We start from the raw sequence: 27,509 nt of genomic DNA, 5'->3' as shown, positions 1-27,509 counted from the left end.
AATTATGACTTTAATTACCACATATTCAGGGCTTGCTGGGAGCTAATAAGCCCTCCCCCACAGAAATTCACTGGCATTGTCTCATCTGATCGCTACAAACCTGAGAGGTGGCTTGTTCTTTGCTCCATCTTACTGATGCGGACACTGAGGCTCAGGGATGTTCTGAATCTTACCAAAGAGCTCATCTGTATGTGAACCCAAGTCTCCACCACCATACCAGTGGGTCTCAACCTTTATTGTGCAAAAATAAGTCTCATCTGGGGATGCTGGCTCATGATGAAGGTGCTTGACCCTAATTCCTTGTGACCCTAATTCCCCAAATCTGCCTTAAAGCCCAGAAACCTGCGAATTTAACAAGAATCATCTGCCCAGGTAACTCCACTGTCCTGGGTCTGCAGGCTGAATTTTGAACAGCCCTGAATCACTCCTCGCTGGCTCCCTTGGCCTTTGGAAGTTTACAGTTGGATGAGGTTAGAGAGATGCCCCAATTAGAGACTAGTCTCAAGGACATAAGAAAACAATGTGGTATAGACCAAAACCAAAATGATTTCAATCAATTTTATTTCATGGGAAAATCAAGTCTGTTTGTAAAGATGCAATTTTGCTCAAAAGAATGACCTTTCTGAATAGATCACAGATATTAGATTGTTGGTTTTTCAGTTTGTCTTTTGCTTCTTTTTTTCTCTAAATGTAGAGACATACACTTCTGGTAGAGGAAGGAAATCTCTTTAGTTCATGCTTTTGGGGAGTTGTTCTCCAGTTGATCAAGACTCTATTGTATTGAGACCTCGTTTGTGTTTGTTTGTTCCTCTTAAATTGGTTTGTGCTGTTTGTATTTCTTAATGCTAGTTTTAAATAGCTTCCATAATTCTGTTTGTTTACATAATACACAGATTTATACATATGTAATATACATAATAATGCATAAGATACTTAAGGATACATAGTGCATGCATTTGATATTAAACCAAACTCATCAATGATTATTAATAGCTCCTGACACCATCGTTTTAAGGAGATTCTATGTAATCTGGGCCTAATAGCAGACCTAAGGTATGCTATGCCAAGGTTTCTGAACCTCTGCTCTATGAACGTATGGGGCGAGATATTTCTTTATCGTGGGGGGCTGTGTTGGGTGTTGTAGGATGTTGAACAGATCCCTGACCTTCACCCACTAGATGCCAGTAGCGAACCCCTCCCCAGACTTACGACAGCCAAAAATGTTTCCCGCCATTGCCAAATGTCTCCTGAGGGGGGCAAAAATCACCCTCAAAAATCACTGTGCTGTATCTTTTTGTATCATTGTTATATCCTTTATTAATGCCGTCCGGTAGTGCTCCAGATTGAAAGGATAGTTTTACAACCCTCAAGGCCTTTAGGCTATCCAGAAACATTGGGTCAGTTTCAACTTCACTTACATTTATAGTATTGAAACAAATTTAAAATCATCCACTTTCGGGGCGCCTGGGTGGCGCAGTCGGTTAAGCGTCCGACTTCAGCCAGGTCACGATCTCGCGGTCCGTGAGTTCGAGCCCCGCGTCAGGCTCTGGGCCGATGGCTCGGAGCCTGGAGCCTGTTTCCGATTCTGTGTCTCCCTCTCTCTCTGCCCCTCCCCCGTTCATGCTCTGTCTCTCTCTGTCCCAAAAATAAATAAAAAATGTTGAAAAAAAAAAAAAAATCATCCACTTTCAATTTGGGGGGAAAAAAAAACATCCTGTGGCAACCACTCAGAAGACTAGATCCAGAGAGCCTTAAAATGAGTCACCCGTTTAGTAGATGAACAGTCACCAAAGAAACATGCTGGCCTGGAGCACAATTGAGAGTTGAGGAACAGCCAGGGGCACATTCTAGGCCATGCTGTTGGGCTGTGGCCCTCTTCTGGGCACCTCCCATGAGGATCACAAGGCAATATCGACCTTTGTGTTTCGTGTCCTTGTGCTCATAGGAGTTCTGATGGGTGAGTGTAGGTGTCATGGATTTGTTTTTCTTCGGGTCTGATATTATTACGTTTATTTTCTGTCCTCATGTACCAGCATTTTTTGGCTCATCCACAGGCTCTCTTTCAAAAGACTGTTTCTTAGCAGTTTATTCAAATCCACAAGATGTCTCCCACCTAGATACAGCATTACATGGGTGGTTAGTTTCCAGTTTCTTATTGAACTGGTGACGTACCTGATTCATTTAGTCTGTGGATTGACAAATATTTATTCGGTGACAGTTACGTGCCAGGTTCTGCCTTGGACACCGGGGACACCAAGGTGGATAAACCAGGCGAGTTTCTTGCCCTCCTGAATCTAGCTGATGTGTATAGCTCATGATGCAGGACAGGGTCTCTGGTACATGGCAGTAGATGTTAAATAAATCTGTGCGGCATATTAAAAGACCCTAATCTCTTTGGATCCAGTGTCTGTAAACTACAGCCAGTGGGCCAAATCCAGCTCACCGCCTGTTGTTTTATACTGCCTTCTAGCAAAGAATGGTATTTACATTTTTAAATGGTTGAAAAAAATCACAAGAATAATACAGGTGTTTAGGTTCTAGGTGTCTCTCTTAGAGACTTAGAGAGTGTGACTCTACTTGTTCAAATTTGAATCAGCATCATACCTAGCCCAACATTTTTGCCGATCTCTGTATCTTTGACTTGCTCCCTCCCTCACTTTCTTTTGAAATTTCTTTCCAGTCATTTTTCCCATATGTGGATCTGATCATGCTCCTCTCTCGCTCAAGGTCCCTTCATGACTAGGCATCACCTACTACTGAGTAGAGTCCAATCTACCTCGCAATGCCTGCGGTAAAAGCCCTCCAGGATCTGGCCCTGACTTCTACATGGCTTCGCCTCCTGCAATTTCCCTCCTTCTAGCCTTGTAATTTCCCAAACCAAGCTAGTTGTCCCGAATTCACTTGCCTTGGCACCCACTGTTTTTCCAGTGTTGCATTTCTACTGGGCAAACTCTCACTCCTCTTACTCAGCTTTCGAGTCTCCGTTGAAACACCACCTTCTCTAGAAAGCTTTCTTTGATCCCCCAGACAGATGTCCAAAGCTTTTCCCCTAGGTACCCCATTGCATCTGGTACTTAATTCCAGTATCACAATCTCTGTATTTTATGGGTCGTATGTGCTCTTCCTATTGAAGTTGAAATTTTTTTAGCATTTATTTATTATTGAGAGACAGAGAGAGACAGAGTGTGAGCATGGGAGGGGCAGAGAGAGGGAGACACAGAATCGGAAGCAGGCTCCAGGCCCTGAGCTGTCAGCACAGAGCCCGACGCGGGGCTCGAACTCACGGACCGCGAGATCATGACCTGAGTCGAAGTCGGATGCTCAACCGACTGAGCCACCCAGGCGCCCCTTGAAGTTTAACTCCTTAAGAACAAGGACTGGGGCGCCTGGGTGGCTCAGTCGGTTAAGCGGCTGACTTCGGCTCAGGTCATGATCTCGCGGTCCGTGAGTTCGAGCCCCGCGTCGGGCTCTGTGCTGACAGCTCAGGGCCTGGAGCCTGTTTCAGATTCTGTGTCTCCCTCTCTCTCTGACCCTCCCCCATTCATGCTCTGTCTCTCTCTGTCTCCAAAATAAATAAACGTTAAAAAAAAAAAATTAAAAAAAAAAAAAAGAACAAGGACCGTGCTGTCACTTTGATTATCCCAAGCCTAGTACCATTCTTGGCATGTAATAGGTGCCCATTAAATTTTGTTTGAATTAATTAACCAGGAGGACATAGCAAATAAAAATAAAATGTTTATTATGGGGATTGGTTTATTTCAGTCATAAGCTGTGGTCCAGAGGTTGGCGAACTACATAGCCCAATGGACAAATGCAGCCTTCCACCTGTTTTTATAAATGAAGTTTTATTGGAACATGGCCACACTCATTCATTTACGAATTGTCCGTGGCTGCTTTCTGCCACAAAGGTGTATTTGAGTGGTTTGACATAGACCACATGGCCTGTCGAGCCTGAAATATTTACTATCTGGCCTTTTACAGCAAAAGATGGTCAACCCCTACTATAGATAATTGAGCCAACTGGAGGTCACATTCTTAAGTGCTTTTAATGAATAGGTATGCAATTCCATTTTGACACTTCAAATAGCAATGGGTTTTCTTAGATACCTAAACTTCATATTTAAAAGTTGCCAACTCCTCTGGGGGTGGTGGCTCAGTTGGTTAAGGGTCCAACTTCGGCTCAGGTCATGATCTCGAGGTTCGTGGGTTCGAGCCGTGCGTTGGGCTCTGTGCTGACAGCTCGGAACCTGGAGGCTGCTTCAGATTCTGTGCCCCCCTCTCTCTCTCTCTCATCCTCTCTCTCTCTCTCTCTCTCTCTCTCTCTCTCTTTCTGCCCCTCCCCTGCTCACGCTCTGTCTCTCTCTCTCTTTCGCTCAAAAATACATAAAAATTAAAAAAATAAAAGTTGCCAACTCATCTGGAACTTTCGTTTGGGAGGAAAAAGAGCAATTCACTGATATTATACCTCATGGTACCCTAAGCTTAAAGACTGTGAGTGAGAGGTATACTCAAGGCCTCAGTCCTCAACTCCTGTCTAAACTTGTGCTTAGGCCAATTATACCAAAAACGGAAAAGGAAGGAAAAAATCCAAAATATACTGGGCCTGGAAGAATTTTTTTCAGTTCATCAAACGATGGCAATCTACCCACTTTGCCTGGATTTGCTCACTCCCTCCCCTGCCCAGACTATCCCCCCATCATGCCCCCTGAACCCCTCCTGGGCTCCTGTTTTTACCATTATGCACCAGATGCAAATTCATATGTGTACCCTATACTTGCCTTGTTTGTTGTCTGCCCCGACCAGAGTATAATATCTCCATCTGTTAAATGAATGAATAAATACATGAAGCCCCACATACAAAGGAAAAAATATCAACAAATTAACATAGTGCCATTCACTCTTGGAGTGAACATTCTAGGCAGGAATTTGCTACCATGAGGGCACAGAGGTGTTTTGGTAGCTGCTGGGGAAGATCGTTCTTGTCTCTCTTCTTTAAGGCGAGTGATAAGGATGTCAAGTCTTATGAGATTCCTTATATGTTTTGCACATGCACGACTCCTGGGCACTGCCTGTGGGGCCAGCACTGCTCCTTCCTCCTGGAACTTTTTTTGATTGCTAAAGAAATTGTAGATACCTGTTCAAAGCTCTTGTGCTGTGGCTGATGTCTGTGGTTCACGGGAAACCCTCCTCAGTAAGGGGACACTGGGTTTCAGAGGATCGTGGTGTGTCATCTCTTAGGCCATCACATTCTCACTGTCCACACCGAGGGCAGGGCTATTCGGTCCACGTGGATGTATGTGCACACAAGAACATACTCAGGAGTGGGGGAATCTTTGCTTTGATTCTTTGCTATGGAGTATTTTAACATCAGATGTGTCTAGAAATATGTGTAGTTGTGATTGATCATATTTCTGTACCTATTGACCAAAATAACCCAAAGTGCTGTAAATAGAAACTTAATGGTTGATTTAGCAGACAGTTTAAGGGCACATGTTTTTAGCTTGAGTTCTGCTTGGTTCCAAACCTTATAAGTTTTATGATTTGAGGAAAATTACTTAGCTTCTGTAAGGCTCAATTTCACCTCTATTATATTATATTTACATATGCTGTAAATTACTGTAATATTAATACAATGTATCATACATATAATTATGTACCATAAGTATTTATCATATGAGAATATGTTATATGTTATAAATATACTAGATTGTATTCTCATGTAATGTATTATATTATTAAGTATTATACAGTTTACCTTTGAACATTGTGGGAGTTAGGGCACCAACCCCCAACACAATCAAAAATCTGCATTTAATTTTTGATTCCCCAAAAACTTAACTACCACCAGCCTACTTGAGTGGAAGTCGTAATTACCAGTAACATAAAGCCTATTAGCACCTATTTTGTATGTTGTACGTATTACAGACTATATTCTTAGAATAAAGTAAGCTAGAGAAAAGAAAATGTGATTAAGGAAATCGTAAGGAAGAGAACATACATTTATAGTACCGTACTGTATTTACCCCAAAATATCCGTGTATAAGCAGACTTGTGCAGTTCAAACCCAGTTTGCTCAATCTAGTGTGCGTGATGGCAACTGGAGGCACTTTTTCCTTTCACTGAGCTACACAACCGAAAAAGTTCCCATGTGTTCCCATAAAAGAGAGGAAGGAGGACCTTTAAAGTCTCTTTCCCGTGGTTTTCTTTGGCTGCATGTAAATCATTATACGGGATCAAGTGACCCAGCAGATACTAGAGATTTTGGCATTCGCACCTGACTGAGAAAATTCACGATTAACTGAGAGTAGATTTGATTTTAGGGCTGAAGAGCCGATGGTGGCACCCAGAGATGAAGTTTGCTTGACTTTATTACCGACTAAGAGAAAGGATGAGGTTCGTGAGACATAGATGAACTGTGTTTAACTCCTGATGTTTTCCCCCTTGGTGCAGGGTGATTTCACCTGGAACAGCATGTCGGGCCGCAGTGTGAGGCTGAGATCAGTTCCCATCCAGAGTCTCTCTGAGCTGGAGCGGGCCCGGCTGCAGGAGGTGGCTTTCTATCAGTTGCAGCAGGACTGTGACCTGAGCTGTCCAATCACCATTCCCAAAGGTAAGACCACGCCTGCCATTCCCCCGGGAAACGCTGCGAGTCAAACATCTGCTTCGCCAAAGCCACAGGCTGGAAACACCTCTCGCACCTAACATTAACACGGGAAGGAAACTGCAGCTTCTTGGTTGTTGGCTGGCATCATTGTCCAATGATGGACAATCCATTAAAAAGAACTTTCAGAAAGGTCAACCTCAAGGGCTCGAACTAAGACCGTGTGGGTAGCAACGTGATATCAAAATAATCAGCTGAAAAGAATGTTTTCACAATCTATTAAACTCGTCATTTGACCTTATGCTAACCCAGAATCAGGGATTCTACTCACGTTAAGTCATTTTTATCATCTTTCACCTGGTGTATCTGAAGTTTTGACAAATACAGGTCCTGATTCTGGTAAAGATGAGAAGTGTGTATCTGAAATCCTTTCATCTGTCAATTCTGTTTCTGAATGTTTCCTATCTTCCATAAGGATACTTCCTTATCTGTAAAAGCGTGTAACAGAAAGGCGATTTGTTGTTCTTTCAGTTTCTAGAGCAACTTAGAAATGTTGTTGGCAAACCCAATTGTAGCAAAGGGAATGATGGCTCAAAAAAGTTCTGTGACACTCAGATTGGATACATATCAGATAAGATATCGTGGAACAAACATTCTTTTGTAGCTTTGTTTTTAACTCCAGTTAATTTGATGTTCCTCTTTGTTCCTGCTTTTTAAAGAGTCCAGTAAATAAATAACCTTTACCAAACAGTTTTATAAAAATTGTCTGCTAGAAGCTATCTCTGTTACTTGTTTCTTTTTTTTTTAATTTGTTTTCAATGTTTATTTTTGAGAGCAAGAGAGAGAGAGAGACAGAGACAGAGCATGAGTGGGGAGCGACTGACAGAGAGGGAGACACAGAATCTGCAGCAGGCTCCAGGCTCTGAGCTGTCAGCACAGAGCCCGGCGTAGGACTTGAACTCACAAACCGTGAGATCGTGACATGAGCCCAAGTCAGACGCTTAACAGACGGAGCCACCCAGGCACCCCTCCATTACTTGTTTCTGAGACTATGTAGTTCCCAGCCTCTTCAGGGAAATATTTGCTCTATTGAGATGTTCAAAGATGTTTGAGCTATAGGACTTATTTTTTTTTATTTTCTATGAAAGTAGGAACTAATGATTTACAAATAATTTACTTATGGAGGAGAGAAGGAATCGTGTGTCTGGGAGGAGAGAAACAGACATCACCCAAGAGTTCTGAAGCATTTGTTTGGGGCACATGATTGTAGACATCGAATGTTTACCCAGATCCTTCAGATACAGGGCCAATGCTGAGAGCTGTGATGGCAGCTGAGGGTGGCAACTTGGGTCCATGCAAACCCCCAAGTGGAGGTTTTAAACAGGGTCAATTCACAGTGTGAATAATTTATTCAAGAAAATAAATACAGTGGCCATGGCCTAGACCCTAAATAAATGACAGCAAACCTAATGAGATAGTGGGTATAATGGAATGGAAATATACTCAAGCTCATACTTCTGTTCTCTGTCACTTTAGAATGATGGTAGGGATTTGTTTGTGGGTATCTGTTTGGGGACCCCTCTTCCTCTGTGAAACTAGTGTTTCCAGGGCTCAGGTGAATGATAGTCTGACATATTCATCGGCTGCTGGGACTCACCGTAGAAGGGGAAGACTTGAGGAGTGGGGGTTGGGAAGTTACTGAGGTGGCTTCCTAGAGTGGACCGTAGGAGTGGGATCAGAGCACCAGCAGAGTCTGACGTCCTCTCGAGCTGTAATGATAAGGGGACATCAGTTCTATGAACGCAGATGCAGCCAGATTAGAAGCCAGTGGGCAAACATGTGGATTCAGCAGAGACTGCCTCTCCATCGTCAGCGAAATAGGAAGCAATTTCATCTGCTGGGAGCCAGGATGGGAAGGAGGTCCAGGAGGTTTGAGGAAAGAGGCAAAGAGGGGAAGAGAGGGAAGCTGGTGGACCAGCGGTGTTGCAAGATGACAGGGCAGCCCAAACGGTCCATCTGAGGCTAGTAGCTGGGAGCTTGACTTGCACAACAAACATCCCGGCAGCCAGACACGGCCAAAGCAAACCATGCCATTTTGTACTTTAAATTTCCGAGCCCTTAATCCACTCTCCTCTCACTAGAGTTAGGATCTTCTAGTTGAGTTCAGGGATGGTAGAGAGGGATATGGCCATTGAGAGTACATCTGTGGTAGGCAGAATACTGCACTCCCAAAGAGGGCCACGTCCTAGTCCCCGGAGCCTGCCAGCGTTCCTTACAGGCCCCAACATCTTTACAGATGTGAGCAATCAAGGTCCTGCACATAGTGAGATTATCCTGGATTAGCTGGGAGGGCCCAAGCTAATCACATGGCTGCTTAAAGGCAGAGACACTTTCCCAGCTACTGCTGAGTCAGAGAGAGAGAGGACTATGGAGGAATAGTCGAGAGATGCAACCTTGCTGGCTTTGAAGGTGAAGGAAGGGCCACCAGCCAAGGGACGAAGGCAGCCTCTGAGAGCTGGAAAAGACAAGGACACAGATTCTCCCTAGAACCCTAGAAAGGAATACGACCCTGCTGATGCCTTGATTTAAACCCAGTGAGACCCATCTCAGACTTCTGACCTCCAGAAATGTCAGGTAATAAACTTGAGTTGTTTAAGCAACTAAGTTTATGGTCATTTGTTACAGAACTGATAGGAAACCAATTAGTACAGTATCCACGGGAATGATTGTAATCCCAGACGTTGGAATCTCAGTTGGGAAAGAAGAGAAGTTAGGAATAAATATAAAAGTCTATATTTTTTTCCTGAATAAGAAGAATCAGTAATACATAGATGTCAATTATGTTGTTAATGATCTGTGAGCTGAATGTGATTCCAGAAAACACACCAACAGAATTTGTTTTTGTGATACCCCTAAGTTGATCTAAACATCGTCTAGACAAATAACTACGTGAGAGTAGGCAGGGGAAATCTGAAAAAGAGGTCAAGTGGAGAGAACCCCTCTCCATTTATTAAAATGCCAGACAACTACAGCAATTAAAAGAGGATTATACTGTTTCACAACAGGCAGATCAATAGAAGACAATAGAGTTTAGAAATGAACAAAAATAAATATGGCAACTTATGACATGATAAATGTTGCTTTTTTTTTGTTCAGGGGGAAAATGATGGGTTAAGTATTTGTGACAGTGAGACGACCACTGAGGAGAAAAGGCTGGATTCTGACCTTACCCCTTATATCAAAATAAACTGATATGGAAGAAATATTTGAGGATTTTTTTTAAATGAAACTATAAGTGAACCAAAATAAAACATGGCTGCATATTTAGATATTTTTACATTGGGGAAGGCATTACCCAGAAAACATAAAGATAATGACGCATTTCACTACATTGAAGGGCAAAAAATAGAATCATCTGTGTGGAAAAAAAATAATTCAATAGAAATTTACAGCACATTTGACCAGCTAAAGGCTCACTTCTGTACCATATAAAGCTTTATTACAAACTAATGTGAGAAGGAAAAATAATTGATATATACACAAATTACAGGAAGCACCCACGTGTGTATTAAAGAAATGCAAGCTAAACACAAAGGGGTTTTTTCTTCCTCCTAGATCGGAAGGGCTCCAAAAGTTGGGTAATATACTTTATGGGAAGGCAGACACTTTTCATACCATTGGTAGGAATTTCATTGTTGCAGCAACTTACAACGTGGTTGGGCAACATCTAACTCTCAAATGGCCCAGCAACCCTCCTTCTAAGACTGTATCTCACAGATACTCTTGTGAGGGCACCTGGGTGGCTCAGTCGTTTGAGTGTCCGACTTCGGCTCAGGTCGTGATCTCGCAGTCCGTGAGTTCAAGCCCCGCGTCGGGCTCTGTCCTGACAGCTCGGAGCCTGGAGCCCGCTGCGGATTCTGTGTCTCCCTCTCTCTACCCCTTCCCCACTCATGCTCTGTCTCTCTCTCTCTCTGCTTCTCCAAGATGAATAAACGTTAAAAAAAATTTTTTTTTAAAAAGATACACTCTTGTGTTAATTGAGGTAGGCTCACCGCTCAGTGCCTTAACAGGACAACGGTTTCTTCCTCACCCAGACATTTCTCCCGTGGAAGATGGCCATGGGGGCCAAGAGAGTGGACTCTGCTCCATGCATTTGTTCAGGGACCTGAGCTTCTCACACCTTGTGGCTCCTTCCTCCTCTGTATCCATTTAGCCAGGAGACACACAAACTAAAAACTGGTAATATTTACATAAACCTTATAAAATGACTGAGAAGCTTAATTTGTGGTCTCTTCTAAACTTAAGCCATCTTGCAGAGGGACTTTGGAAGATGCTCTACAGAAGCTAGAGAAATCTTTGGGAGGCCTTTCAGCGGGAGGGATCATATCTATGAGTTTCCCCTGTGAGCCTGAGCTCGCCCCGTGGAGACAACCATGGAATGTTTCCTCCTGGTGGAAGGCTGCTCTTGGCATGGGCTTCAGAACGAGTCTTTCTAGCGTGTAACTGTCCCAGTCCTTAACAGCAGAACCAGGAGACAAATGCAGAGAAGCACGGTCAAGAAATTAAACAGTACCGTATAACCTGCATGAACTTCTCATTTATTCAAAACACGCCAACAAAGTACTATTTATGCATCAGATAGTATGTTAGGCTCAATTCATACGATTTTGATAACGTTTAATACAAATGGTCTAAGCAGGGGTTAGCAACTGGCCTGCTGGTCAAACCCAGCTCACCATCTGTTTTGGTAAATCAAATCTTACTGGAACCCAGCCATGCTTATTCATTTACATGCCGTCTACAGATCGGTCATGTAACGAAGGCAGAATTGAGGAGCTGTGACAGCCCATATGTCTCGCAGGCTCAAGTGTTTACTATCTGGCCCTTTACAGGAAAAATTTGCTGTCTAAGGTAACACGAAAGGAAATGACTGATTTCTGCCACAATCAGTAAAGCATGTTAGTGTAGGCGCTATGGCTTAACCTCATTATGTTGTAAGGCAAGTTTCTAAAGCTGAATGGTTCCACGAGACAGAAGTGTACGTTCCTGTTTTCTTTAGTCCTCTTGTTTCCCCCCCTCTCCCTTCAGTTAATTTCTGATATCACAGCTGAGAAAGGCTTCGTTTACGTATTTTGAAAACAGTGTCATGGACTGAGGAATAGTTGACGGTCTAAGAAAATGTGCCCAATGGTCTAGGAAAAGAGTATGCCTCAAAATCGCTCAATTGTATGGCTTCCTTATGAAGTGGTCCCTCACCGTGGTCTCTCAGGCGGTGTAAAACCCAAGTAAACAACTCCGTGAAATCGAGAAAGTGATATTTTGGGGTAGGGTCACCCTGAAGCTGTCTTTGGGATTTAAATGCGACTGGTGATGTAAGTGGTGATTCAAACAAATGAGGGCAACCTGACGGGCCAGGAACATGAGCTTGGGTGTTTATGTAACAGCCCTAGACAGAAAATCTATCTATCCTCTTTCTGTATTATTCTTGCTGGCGTGGCCCAGGTGAAGAGGTGATGTGCTAGAACTCTTTGTCAAAGCCTTCTGTGTAAGTAAAATTGAAATTGAAGCCCGGGGTAAAATCTGCAAACCCCACTTTAGGTAGATAGAAATGCTGAGAGGAAGCAAACGTCACCCCATAGGGTGATCAAAGAATAACGTGGGACCGCCGGGCTCAGAGGCCCTCAACACGTATCTCTGTGGTATGAGCGGCAGAGCCCGTGCTATCTTTCCTGTGCCCACACTCACCTTTTCTGGGACCTCCCAGGGGACTGGGATTGCCCCAGGGCAAGGCCAAGTCTCACTTCTCTTTGAATCTGGAGCACCGGCTACACTGCCCGGGTCTCCGCCCCATTCCACTGCCCTTCAGCAAATCCTTGGAAGTCGATGAATGCATGCACGCACGCACGCATGCACATGTCCTTTCAAATTAAACTCCTTCCTTTCCTCTTCCCTGTCTCTCTAAAGAGCATCATCCACGCCTTTCTCTCCTTTCCCCCAGGATCCCCAGGAATGATTTTGACCTGTCAGTGTTTCCCTACCGCGTCACCCCATGCCCAGTCCCCAACTCTGACTGATGGTCTCGTAGGGTTGATGTGAGATTTAAGCGAAGTAAGCAACGTGAGCTGAAAACATCTCCGGAAGTTGTATATACTCTCAACAAACCTTACGTGTCACCATTGCCATCGGCGCCATATCACTTTGTCTCACATCTGTCTCACCTTAACTGTAGCCAGAGGCCCCCACCTGCTTTCCTCAATCCAGGGCTTCTCTCCTACTCTTCCCACCACACCTAAACCCATTAGAGTAATCTTCAACCACCGAATCTCCTCTTTTAACAAAACCCCCCAGGCCCCTGTTGCCAACTGCGGTCACTATCAAAGCCATTTATCACACTATTGCATACAAAAGAAGAAATCCATTTTGTTTGCAGCCTGTTCCGAGAATGCACTACAGATTTAAGTTTGTCCGTCTTAGAGCACTGAATTTCAAACTTCAATTCTACAGCAAGACTTACATTTTACATCTCAGTCCGGGAAACACGTGAACCAAATGCTGCTTATCCTCATCAGACATACACTTCGATGTCGTCTATAATGTTCTCTCCTGCCCTCTTCTATTTGATTCTGTATCGTTTTCTATAATGCACTTGTCATGACCCACTACGTTTTCCTGATTCGTTAATAGTTTATGACCCGCAGTTTGAATAACACAGTCTCGGAAGGCAGATGGAATAGAAAAAAGGCAATCAGGAAGAAAAGAACAAAAAGGTCAGTGTGGAAAACTTAGCTGTTCTTTGCTGGGGCTCTTAGGGCCTTGGTAAGGTAGATGGGGCATTATTTCCGTAGGGCCACAGAAATGAGCCTCGGTGAGACCCTTGGCCTAAGCATCTAGTGCCTCCTCTGCCTAGGGCCCGGCTGTAGAGTGCCATCTGGGAGGCCTTCTGGTACAGCTTCCCTGCGCTCTCGCTCTCTCCCCCGCCCCTCTTTCTCTCTCTCCCTCTCCTTCTGTCTCCCTCTCAATACCGAACTAGCTGTACAACCTGGAGGAAGTAAATATGTGGGGCTTTAGGTTCTTAAGAGGTAGAAGCCTTTAATGGAGAATATAATATCATGTCAAAAGCAGTCCCCATCTTCAAGGATTTCCTAGTCGGTCAATGGAGAATGCACGAGTACATCAATTCTCTTAAAAGATAGCACAGTGGATGGCATTTATCCAAGTGACCACTGGTGACCCTTACAGATACAAGCTGCCTTGTCTACGCATTCCAGCAAAAGCCAGGAATGACGGAGAGATTTCTCTGCAGGCTCTCCTGTAATTTTCTTCTTGGATGCTCTCCTCTGTACCCCAGGGCTGTTACCATGTCAAGTTCTCAAATGTCTGCTGCTGTTCCATTCTGTTCTGGTGCTGAGCGGGCAGCCCGGTAGGATAGCATGTGTTTCTTTAAGCCATATACTATGTGCCTTTGTATTCACAAATGGCTCCCTTTATGTTCTCAGACAGAAGTTTTCTATCCAACGTCTTGTCCCTGCTGGTCACATTTGTACATATTTATATATCTTTTTTGGAGCAGCAACGATTATTGCACAAGGTGTCGGCATTTTGAACAAAACTTTTGTCACTGCAGTTTCTGGAATATTCTGGCACCTTTCAAAGAGCTCAAGACTATGCTATTCTCTCTGTTGGGAGCATGGCCCAAAAGTAAACTTGATAATTACAAAGAATGTCTCATCCCGGAAATATGAACAGGAGCTCCCATTTTTGCTTTTTTCTTTATTTCCCCATGGGTGAAACAGACGCAAATAAGTATTCATTGAAATTAAATACCAAGGGGTTTTTGAAACCAACCAGGCTTTCTAGATAATTTGAAATCGAGCCCTCAAGATGATTTAACAATTGAATTACCGGGCATTTATAAAACTGTTACAAATGCAAAGCTCTGAAAAAGCAGCTTAAGCAGTCTTCACTTAAGACAGGAGTGGACAAACTGCAGCCCAAATGCCAAATCCAGCCCACTGCCTATTTTTATGAATAAAGTTTTATTAAAACACAAGCACACTGGTTTGTTGCCATATGGCCCAAGGTTGCTTTTAGCAGAGACCATATGGCCCACAACGCTGAAGATATTCACTATCTCGACCTTTACAGAAAAGGCTTGTTGACCTCTGTTTTAAGACAGTCATATTAATTGCATATAGTAATTTATAGTTATTATCTTTGCCACTGATCAAGTATACTATTCTGTTCGTTTCAATTTCTTCACTATCTTAACCTTATTTTGCGATAAGAGTGTTTTTTTTTTAACAATGTGGCTTTTTGTAAATCTCAGATGTTTTACGTGTTTATATTAATTTAAAGTGTTTATATTATATTGTTATTTTAAATGTAAATGTAGATAACTATGTTTAAATGTTTACATTATATTAGATCGATCAGATAGTTTTTCAAAGTGGGTAACCGATTCTCTTGGTGGCGCTGAACGAGAAAGAAAAGTTAGTGTTTTTCTGAGTTGCTTAAATAACTGATGCCATCATGCAGTTTATAGGAATGTAGGTTACACATTAAATGGACGACTTCAATAATAAGTCAATCTCCAGTATGGGTTGGTTATTAGCTTTGTTACTGCTCTCTGCTTTGCTCACCGAGAACTTAGCAATATTTCTCTTTAAGGACCAGACTTATTTACAGATTGAGGGATCCTTGTAATCTGATCTCCCTCCTCTTAGCCTCTTTATCTTCGATCCCACCCAACACACACAAATTCAAACCTTTCAAGGATGTCTTTCTTAGGGATACCTGGCATTACAGGACGAGGATAGTGCAAATAGAAGTTGAAAAACACATCCCACAGCAGAGTTTTGGATTGTCTACTGCTAAGATGCTTTGGCAGTAAATTATGGACACCAAACCCAAAGTGGCTTAAATAATAAAGAGACTGATTGTATGACTTTATAAGGAGCCCACAGGTAGGCTAGTCCCGGTACTCGTGCATTTCTCCTCGACCGTAAGCAGTGGGTCACTTTCTTCTTTGGCTGGCCTCCCTTGTCACAAAATGACTACAGCAGCCACCGGCGTCACTTCCTCTCTGGCAGCGTGAAGAAGCAGAGACTCCTCATCAGGTATCTTGTCCATAATAGAGAAGTATTTTCCCTGCTGCTTCCCAGTGGACTTTCCTCCGTTCTTCATCCCCAGAACTGCAGCATCTGCCAGTGCCCCAGTCCATACTGGCAGGCAGAAAGAAATCGCCAGAATTGGCTTAACCTCAGATTCCTTTCATGACCCTGGGGTGAGTATTCATCCCAGGTTGCAAGGGAGGAAGCCTAGACACATTTATTTGCTTTAGTACCTAGCACAGGGCCTTTGCATAGATCTGTGGCTCAGGAAGTATTTGAGAAATTGAAGGGAATGGATTTAAAATTCAGTCGTAGTATCTCGTCATGTTTCAGATACTGTTTCCATATCGTAAAGAATTGTTTCGTATGGCTCAAAGAATAATCAAAAGCAAGGATGGAAAAGGAAAGGATGAAGAGCCTCATAGTTTTCATCTAATTCCATCATTTATCCAGTTATTGAATCTGTAAGAGCTGTTTTCAGAGAGCTACTGGCAGAGATTTGGAAGAGTTCCCAAGGCTTCAAGTTTATGGTTTAAAGATATTTGATTCCCACCAAAAACCATAAAACACCTAGGAATAAATCTAACCAAAGAGGTAAAGACATTTGATTCCCTTCTTACTTGTTCACTCTGGAACAATATCTGCGAAAAGAAAGTAAATAATAACGGACCCTTACACAGGTCAAAAATCATACTGTGCGTCGATACCCTTGTCTGACTCTACCTTTTCAACTCAAACTACAGGCTTTCGCTTTAAATCAACTAATGACGAAACTTCTGTAATGTGGAGTTTAATTTCCTTAACAATCCAGGGTATTTCTTTGGGATAAGCGATTTCTGTCTTTTTGTTGTCCTGCCTGCTTTCTTTCCCTTATGCTCCAAGGAAAGAGATATGGCTCAAGGAAAAGACTTGCCAAAAGCCATTTTTCTTGCTCTGATATTTGGAAACTTCTGTCTCTGCGAATATAATGCCTACCTAGGCTAAGTTAAAAACATTGTTTTTGATTTAAGGAATGTGTGATAAGAAATGCAAGCTCAGATGCCAGGAGAGACAGACTAGCTCCTAGCTTAGGAAAAGTCACTGCCCAGGCTGCCCCTCTGGAACATGAGCTTATAGCTTTTTTTTTTCTTTACTCGTAACATTTGAATATGGAAAAAATGACAGCAAGTAAAAGATCCTTCTGGGACATCATTTGATCATGACCAGTTATTACGTTGCCAAAATAATTGACATAAAATGGAAAAAGTCTCTTAGCATTTACCTGGAAGCATGGTGACCCCCAAGAGCTGCCTCCCTTTACAACAGCGAGAGATTCACAGAATGTTCTCATTTTCTGACCGCAGCTTTGATCATTTCACCACCACTTCCACATGTAAACTGTGAGGACTGGTACATTTCACAAGTACTTCGGGGAGCCTTGGCCCCAAGGAGAGGCATCTGTATTGCTTAAGAATGCCATAAATATTTTCTTCCCTGAGAAATAGACACTTTGGAAACAGATCTTAAGAAAATCTAATGCACAAGGTGCCTGAAGGATGATGAAACAATGTTTAATTCATCGAGGTTTATACCAAGCAAGATGACTCAATCACCCTGTTTCTGCCTGCCTCCTATTTCCATCAAGGTCAATGGAAGAACCTATAGGTTTGATTAAATTACTGAGAGGCTATAGAATGGAAGGTTTCTTGAAAATAACATGAAAAAATATATATGTAGTGCGATCCAAAGCTGACTGAACAGTGGGACCGGTTTGGGCTTGAGTGCGTTGTTTTCCACTTTTTCTATGTAGATTGTTTTCTTCCAGATTCTTATTTGTCACTCTCTTAAGCCCTAGTTCCCACCTAAAAAACTGTCACTTCACTCCTGATTTAGCAATTTTCTCATCTTTTCTCACCAACAGAATTTTTGCTTGAGAAAGGGTTGGATTACTAGGAATAAAACATTGGCAGGTGTATGATGAGAAAGGATCTCCTAGACTAAACAGTCACCATGTGATCTATTGGGAGGAAACCCCCACCACAATTCAAAGGCCCCTGCGAAGCGTCGCTTCGTCCTTTAAGACTGAACGCAAGCAAACGTTAGCCTTCCGAAGCGCTGGAGACTGCCTTCTCGCTTCGGACCTCTCGCCTGCTAAATGCCCCCACCGCGGCTTTTCTTCATTTTCCTTTCATGAAGTTATCATGTGTCTGTCTTTGGCACTGAACTCTGAGTTTCTCAAAGGCAGAGATGGCGTTCATTCACCTGGGGTCATAGTGCCTAGCTCGGTCTCGCCTACAACGTGCGCTTCGTCAGCATTGGATGGAGGGGTGGACAGAGCAGGGACGGGTCAGAGTATGGGGGATGAGACCACTTTCTGGGGGGAAGATGCCGTTTAAACAGATAACCGTTAGAGTGTAAATAAAGTCTGACGCCAAGGAGATTCGTCACGTTCTGTGGTGCAACATCCCTGGACAGAGAGCACTTGTTTGCGAACAGAGGCCAGATTGCTGCTTTGGCTCTCTTCCTAATCCTCTGGGGCTAAGCCTAGTTCAGCTCTCAGACTGGATGGAGCATTGCACTGGTCCCATTGGGTCCCCTATCCTGGACTTGCTGCCACGTTTCCTGCCAAGAGGCAGAGGTAGCCACTTTCCTGCTTATTACTCCCCCCACCCCCTTTTGTCAGGGCTGCCCTCCCTTCCATTTCTCAGGATGGACTTTGAATGGCAACTCAAAGTAGCAGGGGCTATTTTGAATCCATTCTAATGAGCATCGTTACTGAGCAATGGCAGGGACTGTCTCCAATGCCCAGCTGACTTTTCCCGGAGTGTGATTTTGAGGTTCTGGTGGCCCAGCTCTCATCAGTTCCACTGTGTTTTCCGCGTTCACTTACCAAAGTAACTTACACCGCTGACATTAACCATTGGAAGGCACTAGACACAGAGTGTGGGCTCGATGAATGGCCCTCAAGTGCCAGGGGCTGTTAATATTTTTTTTAAAAAATGTTTAATGTTTATTTTTGAGGCAGAGAGAGACAGAGTATGAGCGGGGGGAGGGGCAGAGAGAGAGGGAGACACAGGATCCCAAGCAGGCTCCAGGCTCTGAGCTGTCAGCCCAGAGCCCAATGCGGGGCTCAAACCCACGAACTGCGAGATCGTGACCTGAGCCGAAGTCGGACGCTTAGCCGACTGAACCACCCGGGCGCCCCTGGGGCTGTTAATAATATTACAACTTCTTTGACAGACCTCCTGTCCCAAACTGGAAATAAAGTATCTGGTTTAGTCTTCCTCTTGCCTTAGTGTTGGGAGGTCTGTGGCTTGAGAGCCCTCAAAAGGGGAAGGATGAGACCAAAGGATGAATTTGAGTTTTAGTGAAGGATATAGTTTTAGCAAACATTTTTATAAGACATGCATAGATTGTATAGCTCGCCTTCTCCACATTCATACATATAATTTAAAAACCGTATTTTGGTTTATCAGAACAGGCATGGGAACTTAAAAAGCAAACAGATTGATACACTGATCAGTGTTCTTGGATGCAAACGTCAAGCACCAAGTCTGGATAACTTACGCTGAAGAGGGATTTAGGGAACCTAAGAAATAGGCAGTATCATAAGACAATCTAATCAGCCACCTATGAAAACGTCACTGGGGCCATAAAAATAAATCTGGTTAAGTCTCTCATCTGTCCACTCCCTTTCCAGAAAACATGGTACGCCAGAAAGGCAGATATAACTGATGCTTTATACTGACCTAACACACATGTTTTCCTTCAGATCAGGGACATGTGAATAGGAAGATTATCTCAGTAGTTTCAGCCAGGTCAGAGACTCTGGCTCTTGAGTCACCTCTTGCCACAGAGTTGCGCTCCCAAGTCTGTATGTTTCAAAGCGCTTCGGTGAGCCGTGTAAGCCTCCACCTTCTCACATGCTTGACACATGAGGTTTCAACCTTTTGCCTGAATACGTCCAGGACGTGGGAGAAAGGGCTTTTTAAAAAACAACATGCTTGACAAGGTGTCTGGCTTCAGCTCAGGTCATGATCTCGCGGTTCGTGGGTTCGAGCCCTGGGTCGGGCTCTGTGCCGACAGCTCAGAGCCTGGAGCCTGCTTGGGATTCTGTGCCCCTCTCTCTCTCTCTCTCTCTCTCTCTCTCTCTCTGCCCCTCCCCTGCGCATACCCTATCTCTGTCTCTGTCCCTCTCTCTTCTCTCTCTCTCTCTCTCTCTCTCTCAAAAATAAGTAAATATTTTTTTAAATTTTTTTAAAAAACGAACATTAAAAAATTTTTAAAGCAACAACTTTGTTTTAGAATAATTTTAGATTTATAGAAAAGTTATAAAGATAACACAGAGTTCCCTTATGCCCCTCAGCCAATCTCCCTTAATGATAACATCTTATGTAACCTTGGCATGCTTATCACAATGAAGAAACCAACATTGGTCCATTGCTATCAGCCAAACTACAGACTTTGTTCAGATTTCACCAGTTTCCCCACTAATATCCTTTTTCCGACCCAAGATCCCATCTAGGATACCGCGTGCATTTAGCTGGGCATCTTTTTTTTTTTTTCTCCCTTTTTTTTAAAAACTAACCAATATTTCCTATCTCACAGGGTTTCTGGAAATATCACAGTGTGGTTGTTCTGGTTCAGGTTCTGGTTCATGAGGTTTGCCCCCAAGCTCCACTGGGAGTGCAACCATCTGAAGGCTTGACTGGGGCAGGAGGGTCAGGGTCTGGGCCCACTCACGTGGCTGCTGGCTGGAGACACCAGTTCCCTACCACATGGCCCTCTGCATAGGGTTACTCGTCATGTGGCTTCCCCCAGAGTGAGGGATGCAAGACGGAGGGAGCAAACGGGATGGAGGGCCACAGTGAAAGGTGCCTCTTTTTTGTTTTTTTTTTGAGGGAGTTCATTCCACTGCTGAACAGCTCCATTTGCTGAGAAACCTGTCTTTGTACAATTTCTTTCTGAATCCTTGCTCTGGCCAGGGGTGGACTAGCCAGGAGGTCTCCTCATCCATCCACCATCTATTCATACAGCTGTTCACCATCAAACGTCCTTCTACATCTGATCTAAATGAGGACAAGACACTTCGTACAAAGACATAGAAGGCTGCTTATTCACAGAACCTGCTTTATTCCCCTACATGTAGTCAGGAATCTGGTAGAAACATAGCTATAGGCAGACTCACATTCTTTAGAAACTGAAAGAAATTGTTATTCAGCCTGATACGTAAAAGCTCAATGATTTATAAACATTTTTATATTCTTCTGTGACACACAGACCAGTGCTTCTTAACCAGAGTGATTCTGCCCCCGTGGGACATTTGGCGATGTCCAGAGACATTATTGGTTGTCACAACAGGGAATGGGTGGGTGTTCTGGCATCTAGTAAACCGAGGCCAGGGATGCTGCTAGATATCCTACTGTGCACAGGGCAGTTCCTCACAGCCAAGAGCTCTCTGGCCCCAAATGTCACTAGAGCCAAGGCTACACAGGTACCCCCTAGCTAAGCATTTTTTTAATCATAGGTCACTATTCACAAAGATCACATATTTTTATTTCCTATAAGGAGGCTTCAAGATATTGTTTGGAATTTTGGAGTTTGAAGTACATGTTATCCTTGTGGGACTCTGTAAACTCTCATGCTGGTGCGAATAGCAATTAGCAGAACGACACGGAAAGCGTTCGATGTTCGGGAGTAAAGCCTAAGATTGCATACGTGCTGACCCGGCAATGCAGCTTGTACATATCTACCCTAGAACAGTGGTGCTTAGATTTCAGTGAGAACCAGAATAACCCCCCTGGAGTGTATGTTAAAGCACACACTGCTGGGTCCCACCCCAGAGCTCCTGAGTCACTAGTTTTGGGGATGGGACCATAAACTTTGCAGCTCTAACAAGTTCCAATTTCCCGGGGCGGTATTGATGCCAGTGGTCCTAGAACCACACTCAAAGGACCACAGAGTGATTCTTGGACATGTACATGGGAAGACATGCACAAAATTTTTCAAAAACACTGTTCTCGACAGTCCCAAGCTAGAAACAACTCAAATCTCCATCAATAGTTCAATGGGGGAAATAACCATGGTATATTCATACCAGAAGACAGTGTACAGGAATCAAAATGAGTGACCTACAGCCACCTGCCTCAACAGGATGAATTTCAGAAATGTCGATGAATGAAATAAATGAGGCAAGAAAGAATACTTAGAGCGTGATTCCATCTGTGTGAAGTCGAAAGCAGGAAAAAGGAAATATATTCCTTATAAATGGATACATAGATAGTAAAACTGTAAAGAAAAAGCAGATGATTGATTATTACAAAGATCAGAGCAATGATTACCCTGGGTGAGGGGGAGGTAGGCACACAGGAGACTTGGGTACAGGGAATAGTCTACCTCTGAACTTCACTGTTGGTCATGTGGGAGTTGGCCTCCTCAATATTATTTAAACTGTGTATTTATATTTATACACATCTTTACATATTTTACATCTTCCAATTAAAAAGAAGTTTAAGACATTCCTTCTATCTTAAAAGAAAATGTTCCCTATCCTATATGTATTGTGGTTCTTTGACAACTTGCTTGAATTTTGGCATCTGCCCGCTGGTTATAAAAACCAAGTCTCTTAAGCTTTACTGTTTGGTTTAGTTATTCTTCTGGGTCAACTAATAAAAAATGAAGGAATGATAGAATTTTTTAAGGACATATACTCTTGTTACAGTCAAATACATGTGGTGATGTGAACTAGTGAATAAAGTGTTACAAAGTAAAAGCCTGTTTGGAGAATGGATTTGAATCTTGGGTTGTTAGTATGTTTATTGTGGTACATGTATAATAAATTATGGGAGGCCGTATCGTTAATCATCTTTTAGACACTGGAGATAAGAACATACCTGTAATGAAAGAGACTGATGGCTCTCTACCACATTACAACTGACTTACTTAAATTTCCTCTATACAAATCTCATGACCGCAAAGGTAAAGACTCTTAGGAACTATTTCTACCTTGTGGGAGGAGACTCATTTTTGAAATATTTCTTTGCTTTTTGAAAGAGGACGGATCGGATGTGTCTGTCGACTACTGTGTGATGTCTTTTGCCTCCAAAAATTCAGAGAGAAGGAGTTGGGAACATCTGTAGCCCCGAGAGGATCCCAGGAACGCTCGTTTCTGTTTAAGAATGTGCATGCTGTCTTTTCCTGATATCAGAGTCTTGCTTTTAAATTTTATTGGAGAGTGTCTGAGTCTCTCTCTGCACTACACTTTTTAGCGTGTCCTGTAAGAAAACAATTCGTAATCCCCCTCTTAAACATAAGTTTCTTCACGGCACGGGCTACACTTCCCTTATTTGATGGCAGTGCGGATTTCCAGTTTGCACCTCCCGCGTGTTAAATTGATGGTTGTGTAATCCCGAAATGCATTCTTGCCATGACATCCCAGGAATCCGACTGCAGCTGCCTACTGATATGAGTGGTATCTTTATTATTTGGTGAACGAGCCAGATGTGCAAGTACATTTGTTGTGAGGACAAGACGCTAAATGGATATTATGCCTTACTTATTATAGTGAAAAATTAGAAATGACCCAAATGTCCCTGGGTGGGGGAATGGTTAATTAAATTATGGCACAGCTACACTATGGAATACGATGCAAACACCAAAAAGAAAGTAGAGCTGAATTTATGCACATGTGTCGGGGTCCCCCTGAAGCCCTTTAGATGCGTCGTTTCATTTAGTTCTCACGGCAACCCCATGAAATGCCCATTTTACAGAGGAGGACAATGAGACTTGCCCACAGTCACACAGTTAGTAGATGGTGCAGCAATAGCTTGTCTGAGTTCTCTGGACCTCTGGATTCATTTCCTTATCCAGTTACACTCTACCAGCTTATAAATGTCAGAATAATATGTACTGTTGACTTTCCTCTTCTGGACATTTGATTCCAGATGACATTGGTTTGCGTAAACGTGAAAATAGGAAGAGACTCATGTAATAGTAATAGCAAACATATCTAAGTGTCACCACTAAGTTAATTCTGAAGGAGGTAAGTTTCGTGTACTTTCCATGATTGAAACAAAATTTAGGAGCGTACATCAAGATTCTGGCTGTGCGTACTGCCCGCGTCAGGGATTTTCATGTATTTTCAGAGCCATTACTCTGTTTAAAATGCCAAATTATAAGTGAAGTAAGCAAGAAGTCATGCTTTTGCTCAAATGTAGTCACTGATAGTGTAAGATGTCACACGTATAGCTTGTGTTTACAATTTGTCATTCTTTTAATATTTGCAGATGGGCAGAAGAGAAAGAAATCTTTGAGAAAGAAACTGGATTCACTAGGAAAGGAGAAAAACAAAGACCGAGGTAAAGGACAGAAGGAACCACAGTGGATGCATCCTCCGTGGAGCATAATGGTTGAATTTGGTGGGGTTTTTGAATTGCATGGATTTATGCAGTTCAACTCTATTATGTAAACTGGCTTTCTACAACAGAATGTCATTAAAGCCTGTTTTGGTCTACTCTTTTGTGTTTGAGTGGCCCTGTACTGAGCTGATGAATTCAAGTGGTTTGAGCAAAGTGTGACCTTGGCCAAGTTTATGGTTCCAATTATGATGCTGGCCAATCAGCAACGCATAAGAAGAACCTGGGTTGAGTAGCCATGGACAGCATCTCTAACGCTAACCAGCTGTCTGGCAAGGCCAGATAGTTAGGCAGGGCTAGTTGAATGAGAAAAAGTTTGGATTTGCCTACCATGACTACTGGAAAGAAACAGTCTCATCCTCATGAGCTACTGGAGATGGGCCATTCTCCGCATTTCTGTGTTGGATCGCAGCAGGCTTATGTTTTGCCCTATATGTTTTGGGGATTGTCGACTGTCTTCATACTGTTCTGTGTCCCTTCTGTGTCTATTTAGGGAGCTGACACATTAGCCACTCTTTGAGAGGTATTTGTGGTCATTTTTAACTAATATTCACTGAGCCTGCATAATGGGCACCTGGGCCCCATTAGCACAGTACAACTTTCTGTGGCTTGTTTGTATGGGCCCATATGAAATGACCGCGGAACAGCGCCGTCGTATGAATGTATTTCCATTTTATGTGACACAATGAATGAGTGTTGAGTGAGGAGACCCGTATGTCTCACCTCGGAGTTCTTTTCTATAATGATTGAATTTCTGCTTGAAAAGAAATGGAAGGCAGTAAAACTGAAGGTATAAAAATGAACGCATTGCGGTCGGCACGGGACGAGACCTAGTCCACACCATCGATCCCAGACTCTACACCCACGTCTTGAACTGTGCCTAAAGTGTCACGACATTTGGTTTTTGGACTCAAAGGAGATCTGAAAAGTCCTAAAGAATGGAGAATCGATGTTTTACTTCCCTCAGAGCGGGATTTCTCAACCTGGGTCTACTGACGTTTTAGGCTGGATAATTCTTTGTTATGGAGGCTGTCCTGTTCATTGCGTGAGACGCTCAGCAGCATCTCTGGCCCCTACCACTAGATGCCAGTAGCACTGCCCCCCACCAGGATGTCTCCAGACATTTCAAATGTTTACCTCACACTGGAGAAAAGGAGATGAAAATATGAGTGATTCCCTACCTCTGGCTGCACAGTAGAATAAAACTGTGTGCAGCCTTTAAAATTCCCAGTGCGCAGACCCCTACCCCAGAAAGTATAATTCCACCGGTCTGTAAGGGCACTGGACAGGAGAGATTCTATAAACTATGAATGTGCGGCTTCTAACATGCGAATTCCGGTCCATATTGACTAGCGACTCACCAGGGCACATCGTGTCACAGCAGAATCTGTTGCTGGTATAATCAGGGCAAAGGGCCTTAATTCTTGTCCAGCTACCTATCGCAGTCTGATAAGTTGTGTTCTTTTTAATCCGTTCATATGTTCTTACCCTTATTTTTCGATGGCTATTAGTAACCAGGATAGCTTTTTTAAACTAGAGGTTTTGCTCCTTCTGTTCCTGCCACTGACGACCTTTGCCTCACTAGATTAGAGTAATTCTCAGTGTTTATAAAGTGAATTAATGGGACCACACAGACTTGCATTAGGAATGTGTACCTTTAAAGTTGGTTTATTCTAGGATGATGATATGAATACTAGGATTTGAATACTCAGAATGCAGACTTTCAAGTGATTCTTCACAAGTGCCCATTCAGGCTAGACTGAGCAGAATGAGCATTTTCTGCGGGAGACGACTGAGTTCCCTCAACAGAGGGAGATGTGTGTGTGCTTCCTTATATTACAGAACAACAGGAAGCAAGGATGTGAATGAGCAGAAAAGGAAGGGCCAGGGGAAGTAATTGACCAATATGTACTGAGCCATTATACATTTTGCAGACCAAATCGTACTTAGGAATTACACAGGCCCGGTGAAAATTTGGCGGAGTTCTAGAAGGCTGCCCAGGGAACTGGCTGGGAAAAGGAAGGCAAGTCCTGGTGCTCCAAAGACACATCAGGGCGCCTAGGTGGCTCAGTCGGTGAATCATCAGACTCTTGGTTTCAGCTCAGGTCATGATCTCACGGTTTCGTGGGTTCGAGCCCCACGTCGGGCTCTGTGCTGGCAGCTAGCCTGCTTGGGATTCTCTCTCTCCCTCTCTCTCTCTCTGCCCTTCCCCCACTTGTGCTGTCTCTGTCTCTCTCAAAATAAATGAATAAACTTAAAAAAATATTAAAAAAAAAAAAAGAAAAGACACATCGCCCATCCAACTAAAGGGAGAAATATTAGGCTTCATGGCAAAAGAGGGTTTTTTTTTTCTCTTTTAAAGTAGCTCTTAATTAAATGGCATGTTTTCTGAACAACCTGGGGACCAGAGCGTGAGGGGGTAGCATGTAGGTCTTACATGGTTGTAATGGTTCACATGATTTTCTTCCACTTGAATATTAACACTGGGGTTCCTAACAGCTGCACATGTGGAAAATGATAATCATTTGAATCCAAGAGTAAAAGAAGGAAAACAGGAAACTCTAAGTGACCTCTTGGGTTAGGTCATCTAAAAATAAATAGGGGCAGCTTTTTAGAATCGAATTGCTCTCCCAATAAAGAGTGATTCATTAAGTGTTGGATATGCTGCTAGATTAATTGATTCAATCAGAATGAATTACGTCCTGCATTTTATTTAATTGCCTGGACATGAAACACAGCAGATCGTGTGACACTGCTGTGTCCCTCCTGCCCATATGACTTTTGAATTCCATATGGAAACTAATTCAAGATTGATGCTGGGTCGGAAAACATATTTTCATACAGAATGCTTCCCAGTCCTTAATTTCTCTTAGTTAAATTACTTGGCAACCCAAAAGCATTTTTTAAACTTTCAGAACTTCAGAAAGTTTCTTTCTTGTGTCAAGAAAGAAATCATTTGGGGGAAAAGGATTTTAAAATAGCTACTTTGTTCCAGTTAATGTGGTTCCTAATCAGAGCACAGGGGGAGTAGGTTTTTTTGTGGCCTAAGTCTGCGAGGCAGGTCCCCTCTCCACAGGATATTTTCAGATTATGCCGTATATTTATGGATATAAAATCTGGCGATAATTTAGGCGTGGCACCTTTCTTTGTGCCGAACTGGTATCACGCCAAGTAGAAAAATCGAGTATCAGTTATCACCATGTGGAACTTCGCGAAGAGAACGCACGAAACGCTGTCTTTGAGTGCTGTTGCCAGAACTCAGAGAACCAGAGGTGGGGGCGAGCGCAGGGCAGAGTAAGAAGGGGCCACCTTGCACGGGACCGTGTGGGCCCCAGCACAATGTTTGGTCTGCATGCCGAGAACATTGAGACGCCATCAAAGCGTACGAAGGAGAAGGGACATCTT

The 27,509-nt window shown here is 43.2% G+C and overlaps 1 protein-coding gene across 7 annotated transcripts in view; it reads left to right on the top strand.

The window, feature by feature from the left end:
* The window catches only part of ARHGAP6 (Rho GTPase activating protein 6), a 454,675-nt gene that overhangs the window by 373,616 nt on the left and 53,550 nt on the right, over positions 1-27,509 (top strand). For 6 of the 7 annotated variants that reach the window (XM_058713349.1, XM_058713353.1, XM_058713354.1 and 3 more), the window contains 2 exons: positions 6,451-6,610; positions 23,976-24,047. In XM_058713349.1, coding sequence (XP_058569332.1) covers positions 6,451-6,610; positions 23,976-24,047 — 232 coding nt within the window. The remainder of the gene's footprint in view (positions 1-6,450; positions 6,611-23,975; positions 24,048-27,509) is intronic. The other variant, XM_058713350.1, reaches the window with a different exon arrangement.

This window comes from Neofelis nebulosa, chromosome X, assembly GCF_028018385.1.
Source record: "Neofelis nebulosa isolate mNeoNeb1 chromosome X, mNeoNeb1.pri, whole genome shotgun sequence".
NCBI lineage: Eukaryota > Metazoa > Chordata > Mammalia > Carnivora > Felidae > Neofelis > Neofelis nebulosa.
Note: the sequence above shows the minus strand (reverse complement) of the source record. Positions and strands in the feature narration are given on the sequence as shown.